The 10165-nt window shown below is 39.5% G+C and overlaps 1 protein-coding gene across 1 annotated transcript; it reads right to left on the bottom strand.

The window, feature by feature from the left end:
• Positions 1-4772: 4772 nt before the first annotated feature.
• On the bottom strand, positions 4773-7610 carry si:ch211-198c19.1 (uncharacterized protein LOC100151013 homolog). The gene is made up of 2 exons (XM_060920844.1): positions 7554-7610; positions 4773-5285 (listed from the first exon to the last, which is right to left on the bottom strand). The coding sequence occupies exon 2, from the start codon at positions 5277-5279 to the stop codon at positions 4773-4775; it is 507 nt and encodes a 168-aa protein (XP_060776827.1). The 5' UTR covers positions 5280-5285; positions 7554-7610.
• Positions 7611-10165: the final 2555 nt, after the last annotated feature.

The raw sequence follows: 10165 nt of genomic DNA, 5'->3' as shown, positions 1-10165 counted from the left end.
ACCACATGAACATCTGCACAGCTCCACACTGAACATGGCATTGGCAATAATAGTTATAGTTATAATTAAGTCTACTGACCTATTAGTGATATACTGTAGTTCATATGGTGGCAGGAGTTTTATTAGATATAACGCACTGCTTGAAACCTTTATGTGAACAGGACAAATTTAATCCTCAGATCTTTTTACATTTATTTAAATGACTATATAGGTACTTGGTCCATCCTTGTGCTTTATTTTTAAGATGTTATCAATCTCAGCTGACAGAGATGATGATCACTTGAAGCAATTAAGCAAGCTTTTGATTTCTGCAGCAAAGAAAATCTGTCACTGTAATGTCACTACATCTTTAGCATCATGCTGTGTTATGCAGAATTTATTCTGGATTCAGACGATTCAATGATGCCAGACACAGAATATAAGCTTTCTACTTCTTGTAGAAGTACATTGCAAAATGTACATTTTATTATTAGAGCTAATAGTGTTCACCACTTGGGGGCACTAGTACATTGTTTCTCAGACAGAGCAAATATAATCTAGTTGCAGGCTTCCTACTACAGCTCAGTGAGAAACAGGATGAACAGACTATGGGCTACATGTGCACAGAAAGAGGGAGACTCCGGGTCTACAACTCCAAGTCTGAAGAAGAGAGAAAAGGAGGAGGAGGAGGGATGCTGGCACATTTCTCTTTAGACGTGAAGAAGAGAAGCACATTAATCATCCAGAGACATCTGTTCATATGCTGCTTTACAACTCTGTCAAAGCTCTCTTGACCCACCTGTGTAGTTCCATGCAAGAAGAAAAAAGCTGAGTAAAGACAGGAAAGTGACTGCCATCAGTTACAGACAACACAAAATCCTTGATCTAAACAGATCACTATATTTTCATGTGAAGTGCTGAAAAGTCAGCAATTGCACTGTGACAGGAAAAAAAAAAAGATTCCTTGGGGTAAAACTGAAATATGTCGGTGTGATAACAACACATGCATTTCAATGTCACACAAGGGCAATATTAGTCACCTGAATAATTAGAATCCTATTTCCATATATACAGTGCTGAGCGTAAATGAGTACACCCCCTTTGAAAAGTGACATTTTAAACAATATCTCAATGAACACAAACAATTTCCAAAATGTTGACAAGACAAAGTTTAATATAACATCTGTTTAACTTATTACGTGAAAGTAAGGTTAATAATATAACTTAGATTACACATTTTTTCAGTTTTACTCAAATTAGGGTGGTGCACAAATGAGCACACCCCACAACAAAAACTACTACATCTCGTACTTTGTATGGCCTCCATGATTTTTAATGACAGCACCAAGTCTTCTAGGCATGGAATGAACAAGTTGGCGACATTTTGCAACATCAATCTTTTTCCATTCTTCAACAATGACCTCTTTTAGTGACTGGATGCTGGATGGAGAGTGATGCTCAACTTGTCTCTTCAGGCTACGTTTACATTAGACCGTATCTGTCTCGTTTTCTTCGCGGATGCACTGTCCGTTTACATTAAACCGCCTGGAAACGCCGGGAAACGGGAATCCGCCAGCGTCCACGTATTCAATCCAGATCGTGTCAGCTCCGGTGCTGTGTAAAAATTCAGAATACGCGGATACGCTGTGCTGAGCTCTAGCTGGCGTCTCATTGGACAACGTCACTGTGACATCCACCTTCCTGATTCGCTGGCGTTGGTCATGTGACGCGACTGCTGAAAAACAGCGCGGACTTCCGCCTTGTATCACCTTTCATTAAAGAGTATAAAAGTATGAAAATACTGCAAATACTGATGCAAATACTGCCCATTGTGTAGTTATGATTGTCTTTAGGCTTGCCATCCTTCCACTTGCAAGTGGTAAGTGATATGCACTGGGATCACACACACAGCGGCTCAGTCCTGAATCACAGCTTGTTCACTTCACTCGCGTGCTCTGTGAGCTACGCAAGGCCGGAGTGCGCACCCTCCAGAGGGCACTCGCTGTTCAGGGCGGAGTGATTTGGAGCGCAGGATGCCTGCGGAGCCGAGTGTATCCGTGTATTGGTATTGCTGTGTGCACGTAAATCGTGTATTGGTGTTGCTGTGTGCACACAAATCGTGTATTGGTGTTGCTGTGTGCACACAAATCGTTTTAAAAACGTTAATCTGATGATCCGCTCATACGGTCTAATGTAAACATGGGCTCAGAATTCCCGAAAGAAAATAATTTCTTTACACCACAAAGATGAAGGCTACAAGAAGATCAGCAAAGCTTTACTTATCAGTCAGAATACTGTAGCAAAAGTGGTACAAAAATTTAAGAAAGATGGAACTGCAACCGTCTCACAGAGACGTCCAGGTCGTCCACGGAAGTTAACACCTCGACAGGAGCGTCTTCTGATGAGAAGCGTTGAAGAAAATCAGCATGCAAGTTCACTGCAGTTATCTAAAGAAGTAGAAAGCCAAACTGGGGTGACTATTTCTCGTGACACAATATGGCGTACACTGCAGAGGAATGGCATGCATGGATGCAGTTCACGAAAGAAGCCTCTCCTAAAGCCCAGGCACAAAAAAGCCCACCTAGATTTTGCCAGGGCCCATGCTGACAAAGACGAAGATTACTGGGACTATACTCTGGAGTGATGAGACCAAGATAAATGTTTTTGGAATTGATGGCTTCAAAATTGTATGCTGTCACAAAGGTGAGGAATACAAAGAAAAATGCATGGTGCCTACAGTGAAACATGATGGTGGCAGTGTTCTTATGCGGGGCTGCATGAGTGCTGCTGGTGTCGGGGAGCTGCATTTCATTGATGGCATCATGAATTCACAGATGTATTGCTCTATACTGAAAGAGAAGATGCTACCATCACTCCATGCCCTTGGTTGTTGTGCACTTTTCCAACATGACTAAACACACATCTAAGGCCACTGTTGGATTTCTGAAGAAGAACAGGGTGAAAGTGATTCAGTGGCCAAGTACGTCTCCTGATCTGAACCCAGTCGAACACCTATGGGGAATTCTGAAGAGACAAGTAGATCATCACTCTCCATCCAGCATCCAGTCATAAAAGAGGTCATTGTTGAAGAATGGAAAAAGATTGATGTTACAAAATGTCGCCAACTTGTTCATTCCATGCCTAGAAGACTTGGTGCTGTCATTAAAAATCATGGAGGCCATACAAAGTACGAGATGTAGTAGTTTTTGTTGTGGGGTGTACTCATTTTTGCACCACCCTAATTTGAGTAAAACTGAAAAAAAAAAAGTGCAATCTAAGTTATATTATTAACCTTACTTTCACATTATAAGTTAAACAGATGTTATGTTAAACTTTGTCTTGTCAACATTTTGGAAATTGTTTGTGTTCATTGAGATATTGTTTAAAATGATACTTTTCAAAGGGGGTGTACTCATTTACGCTGAGCACTGTATTAGTATTCATAAAATTCTGCCCAACAAAAGCCCCATTCATATTCTAATATGGGCTTAAGGTATCCTTTTAAAAATACTGTGTTGCCATTCATTTTTATATAAAGTGGTGTGTTTTATTGTTAATTTATTTTGAATTTTGTCTCATTTTCTCCCCTATTTGGTCACTTTCCAATTCCTACCAGCAAGTCAGCTTTCCCCATCATACAGCAGTTACTAACTGGGGAGGGTGAATACTAACATGTGCTTTCTACCCTCTTCCACATACATATGGTAAGCTCACACATCATTGCCTAATGTTGCTGTGATTGATAGGGCAGGGAGAGTATATCATCCTGATCGCTCACCCAGCCAGCATGGTCAATTTTGTTCCATGGTTCCTGACCAGTGAACCACAGATGGCTATGGCACTGTTGGGATGTGAACTCACAATCTCTCAATTGGGCGAATGCTTTTCTGTTGCACTACTTGGGAATCCCAAAGGGTATGCTTTATTGTTCTTAATATGTCTTTGTGTCACTATTACTTGTATCTAAGGCTTGTACTAGAGTTTACTGGTTGGAGAAGTAACTTTGTCAAAAAATAAATAAATAAATAAAGTGCCAGAATACACCAAGGTTTTCTGTAAGCCTTTAACAATTTTGATTTTTTTGTTACTTCCACAAATTCAGAGTATTTGTTCATGGTTGAACAATTTCTACTTGAGGTGATATTCACACATCACAGGTTTTTCTTTGATAATTTGATTTAACCTTTTTTTTGTGTGTATGTGTGTGTATCCCCCCACCCCATAATCAGACTTCATTTAAAAAAAAATTAAACAGGACCATATTAACCACTTACTGTGAAACAGCTAATATAATTGCTTGATAAAAGACTTAAATGAAGCAGAAAAGTCATTGTAAAATACATGTTTACAGTTTGAGCTGCAAGATGGTGGGTGCAAAAAAGAGAAGTGTCTAAATATAGGAAAACAGCTGTGATATTGAGAACTGAAAGTTGGCTTAGTCATAATGATTGTATACAGAAGCTAACAGCTTACATGTCAAACTATGAAACACAATGACAAATTATGGAGATTAATTAAAAGAATACTTTTAAAACTTACACAGCTTTCATTGTAAATTGGTTTTGAATGAAAGGCTTTTCCATTCATTTCTAAATACAGGAAATTTGTCAAAATGATCATTGTGGTAATCCATCATATGGTACAGATGAGCTAGATAGAGATTCAGTTTAAAACAGCTAGAATATATTTTTTTAAATATTAAATAGACAACCAAAAGAAAACATTCTCTTTTAATATTTTGGACAAAACTTTCTAGAAAATGTTATTATGCACATTTCTTTATGTGACATCTTCTATTGTCTTAATTCAGTGATAAGAGGCAAACCAACAATGTATGTTTTTAACTTGTCATAATGCTCGGATATGAACACCACCTCTATTTTGTTCTTGTTTTTATTATACTTCACAATGACTCTGTCCATGTTGCTCTTTGGGTCATGTGGATCATAATATTTCCTGACTTCATAGGGTAGATCACTGGCATGTTTGGAATGAAGGTTTCCTATGGTGAAGTAGCCATATGTTGCCTTATCCTTCAGCCTGGGTAGGAGAAAACTTGGGCCTAGGTTCTTGAACTCATGGAAACCGTAATCACCTTTCATGGGATCACAGAGAGACACCATGTTGTTGTCAATACAGTTTTGAACATACCACACAAGCAGTGCGAGTCCGTGTCTTGGAGGTGGCCTGCCAAAGCCTGTCTCTTTAAGCTCCTCCACAGAGTTTAATATCCTCAGAGAGGAAAAAATCACTACAGCCACCAATAATAGAAATCCAAGGAAGTTACAATGTGCCATCATGTCAGTCTATTAAAAAAACAAGAAACATTAAAATGCTTAGAATTGTGAATTACCAGCTTGATGGAAGAACTATATGACAGAGGATTGATTTTAGAGCAAAAATATCACAACAGTAATAATGATATACAGTACAGTGGTGCTTGAAAGTTTGTGAACCCTTTAGAATTTTCTATATTTCTACATAAATATGACCTAAAACATCATCAGATTTTCACACAAGTCCTAAAAGTAGATAAAGAGAGCCCAGTTAAACAAATGAGACAAAAATATTATACTTGGTCATTTATTTATTGAGGAAAATGATCCAATATATATCTGTGAGTAGCAAAAGTATGTGAACCTCTAGGATTAGCAGTTAATTTGAAGGTGAAATTAGAGTCAGGTGTTTTCAATCAATGGGATGACAATCAGGTGTGAGTGGGCACCCTGTTTTATTTAAAGAACAGGGATCTATCAAAGTCTGATCTTCACAACACATGTTTGTGGAAGTGTATCATGGCACGAACAAAGGAGATTTCTGAGGACCTCAGAAAAAGCGTTGTTGATGCTCATCAGGCTGGAAAAGGTTACAAAACCATCTCTAAAGAGTTTGGACTCCACCAATCCACAGTCAGACAGATTGTGTACAAATGGAGGAAATTCAAGACCATTGTTACCCTCCCCAGGAGTGGTCGACCAGCAAAGATCACTCCAAGAGCAAGGCGTGTAATAGTCGTCGAGGTCACAAAGGACCCCAGGGTAACTTCTAAGCAACTGAAGGCCTCTCTCACATTGGTTAATGTTCATGAGTCCACCATCAGGAGAACACTGAACAACAATGGTGTGCATGACAGGGTTGAAAGGAGAAAGCCACTGCTTTCCAAAAATAACATTGCTGCTCATCTGCAGTTTACTAAAGATCATGTGGACAAGCCAGAAGGCTATTGGAAAAAATGTTTTGTGGATGGATGAGACCAAAATAGAACTTTTTGGTTTAAATGAGAAGCATTCTGTTTGGAGAAAGGAAAACACTGCATTCCAACATAAGAACCTGATCCCATCTATGAAACATGGTGGTGATAGAGTCATGGTTTGGGCCTGTTTTGCTGCATCTGGGCCAGGACGGCTTGCCATTATTGATGGAACAATGAATTCTGAATTATACCAGTGAATTCTAAAGGAAAATGTCAGGACATCTGTCCATGAACTGAATCTTAAGAGAAGATGGGTCATGCAGCAAGACAACGACCCTAAGCACACAAATCTTTCTACCAAAGAATGGTTAAAGAAGAATAAAGTTAATGTTTTGGAATGGCCAAGTCAAAGTCCTGACCTTAATCCAATCGAAATGTTGTGGAAGGACCTGAAGTGAGCAGTTCATGTGAGGAAACCCATCAACATCCCAGAGTTGAAGCTGTTCTGTACGGAGGAACATACTGTGAGTTGGCCTAGTGGTTAACATGTCTGCCTCTCGATCAGGAGATTGTGAGTTCTACTCGTGGTCAGGTCATACCAAAGCCCATCCTAAAAATGGTACCTACTGCTGTCTAGCAAGGCACGCTGCAATATACGGTAGATGCGAGTGGGGAGTCAAACTCTAGTCTCCCACTGTAACCCTAGCTATGCAAGAGGCCAAGGAGATCAGTGCCGCCCTATGCACCACATGGTGTGGGAAGGACTTTGATTTGATCAACAGTTACCGGAAACATTTAGTTGCAGTTATTGCTGCACAAGGGGGTCACACGAGACACTGAAATTAAAGGTTCACATACTTTTGCCACTCACAGATATGTAATATTGGATCATTTTCCTCAATAAATAAATGACCAAGTATAATATTTTTGTCTCATTTGTTTAACTGGGTTCTCCTTATCTACTTTTAGGACTTGTGTGAAAATCTGATGATGTTTTAGGTCATATTTATGCAGAAATATAGAAAATTCGAAAGGGTTCACAAACTTTCAAGCACCACTTTATATGTTAAACAAAATCTATCATTTTGCAAACTTCAATTTAGTTTGTTTAATCTTTTTTCTTAATTTTCTTAATTTTCCTTCTGACCTATAATTTAGACCAATTTTATACAGGAAAAACATTTAAATCTTGACACATTGCTGGTACATTAAATTGATGCAATTAGCTACTGTCTCTGTGATATTAAGCTCCTTGAATCTCATCAGCTGTCTCTAAACACTGCTGACTTTTAACACCAGGGAAGTAAATTAAATTCAGTAAATAAGTAAAATTAGCATGTAATAGCAGTCCTTAGTGCATAAATTTTTTTGTGCATCTTACCTTAGTGATTTGGCAGGCTAGTAGAAAAGACTGTTAAACAAGCATCTAGGATTTGTCAGTGAACAGGATCTGAGTAGATGTGCTAGCAGGGTGTGTACATATATCAATCATGTTCCATATACATATTTCCTCGCCACTATACAGGATGTGGTGCAATCTGTGAGGTTTGGCTTCTCTTTGTGTTGTCTGTGTGAACTTTCTTTTTTTTGCTTCAGGTAAGACAGTCTAAAAATATGTGGCTAAAATACTGTATGTTAACTTGGTTTTATTTATTTATTTATTTCAAATACAGTCATCTTACTCATTTAAAAAATCTTCTTGTCTTTTAAAGCAACTATAAAGAAGAATAGTTACTATGGATCATGCTGACTAAAACTGAATATATTCATACAGAAGTAGACCTTGATCACTTCCTAAATTCATAAATTTGACCTCTTGTTCATCCTCTCCCTTCAATCCCAGAACATCCACCCAAACCTATGTTTAAACCCCACAACAGAATTTGAATCAGACTAAGGTGTTGGAAGTTATTTAGGTTACTTCATTAAAAATGTTTAACACAATAATATTTGTTTCAAAGCAAAACACATTCAGTGGAAAATTTTCGATGCTGCTATGCTGCCTTCCCACTGCACAAAACCTCCAGATAGCAATGGTTTAAATCTGTCCTCTAGTGGCCATCGAATTCTGTTTACATTTTGTCCGCAACAAGAACAAGATTTTCTGTTACAGATAATCTGTGCCTACTAATAAATGAATTGTTTTAAAAAAAAAGTGCTGTGGGAGCACAATAGTGCAGTGGTTAGCACTGTTGCCTCACAGCAAGAAAGTTCTGGGCTTGAACCTTGCGGCCAACTGCGGCCTTTCTGTGTGGAGTTTCATGTTCTCACTGTGCTTGTGTGGGTTTCCTCCAGGTACTCGTATTTCCTCCTACAGTCAAAAGACATGTGGCTAGTCTTTTTAGACTAGCCACATGTCTTTTTAGGCCCTGTCCACACGGCAACAGATTCAGGTGAATCTGATAAAATTGTTTATCGTTTCGGCCTGGTGTCCACACGGCACCGGCGTTTTGGGTGCCCCACAACGATATTTTTTGAGAACGGGTTCCAGAGTGGAAAAATTTGGCAACGGCGCCGTTGCGAAGTCGTCTGGATGAGTAGAACGGATTTGTTTACGATGACGTCACAACCATATGACTAGAACAAGCAGCACTCTCGCTGTTTTGTATGAAGCACTGCATTGCATTCACTTTTGTATACAGCTTTTCTTTTAGAGTAGTAGAGTAGAGTAACTTTATTGATCCCCAGAGGGAAATTAAAGTGTCAAGTAGCTTACACAAATGTACAAAAAACACATATTAAGATACAGAGAGGGAAGAAATTACACTAGATCAACATTACACTAAATTACACTAAATCAACACTAAATTACACTAATTCAACAAAGAGCAAAAACTTCTGGTATGGTGCAAAGAAAGTTATTAAAGGGAAACATTAAGTGAACAAATAACAAGTGAACAAATAGCAAGTGTCAGCCATGATAGGGGGGATGCTTCTCAATTGTCACAATAAAAAGTCCAGTGAAGAAAGTATTGCACAGTCAAAAAAAAAAAAAAAACCCACACACACAGCACACACACACACACACACGCACGCACACACACACACACACACACACACACACACACACACACACACACACACACTCACGCCCACATACATACACACCACACATGCACACACACGCGCGCGCGCACACACACACACACACACACACACACACACACACACACACACACACACACACACAGGGATTACAGTGAACAAGAACAGACTTATCAATTTTCACAGTGAGAAATCCAGTGAAAAATGTATTGCACAGTACACACACACACACACACACACACACACACACACGCCAGCTTAGGCACACACGTGCGCACGCACACACACACACACACACACACACACACACACACACACACACACACACACACACACACACACACACAAGCATAGAAGCCTGGAATAAATGGAGGACATGGGTGTTAGGCAGTCCAGTCCCCAATGATGATGTCCTTGTTATCCTTCTGTGTGCTATTGAACAGTTGAATGGCCCGTGGGACAAAGGACCTCCGTAGCCTGGTAGCCTATCTGTCCTGCATGAGGGGGCACGGAATCTGTGGCTAAAAAGACTCATTTGGTTGGTGAAAATGGTGTGAAGGGGGTGGTTTGGATTGTCCATTACAGAATCCAGTCTGTTCAGAGTTCTGTTCTCTGCTGTTGAGGTGAGGGTCTCTAGCTCCATGCCCACCACCGAACCTGCCTTCCTCACCAATCTGTCCAGGCGTCCAGCGTCCCTCCTCTTAATGCTACCACCCCAGCATGCCACAGCGTAGAAGAGCACGCTGGCCATGACAGACTGGTAAAACATCAGCAGAAGTCGGTTGCAGACATTGAAGGACCTCAGCCTCCTGAGGAATAAACAAGTAACTGAACCATTTCTTGAATTTCTTTTTTTTATTGGATAAGACTGCTTTTCAAAATGTTCACACACAATATAAAAAGTTATATAAATTATATAAAAATGCTTTTCAAAATGTTCACACACAA

Source organism: Neoarius graeffei, chromosome 5, assembly GCF_027579695.1.
Source record: "Neoarius graeffei isolate fNeoGra1 chromosome 5, fNeoGra1.pri, whole genome shotgun sequence".
Classification (NCBI taxonomy): domain Eukaryota; kingdom Metazoa; phylum Chordata; class Actinopteri; order Siluriformes; family Ariidae; genus Neoarius; species Neoarius graeffei.
This window is presented reverse-complemented; position numbering and strand designations above follow the sequence as displayed.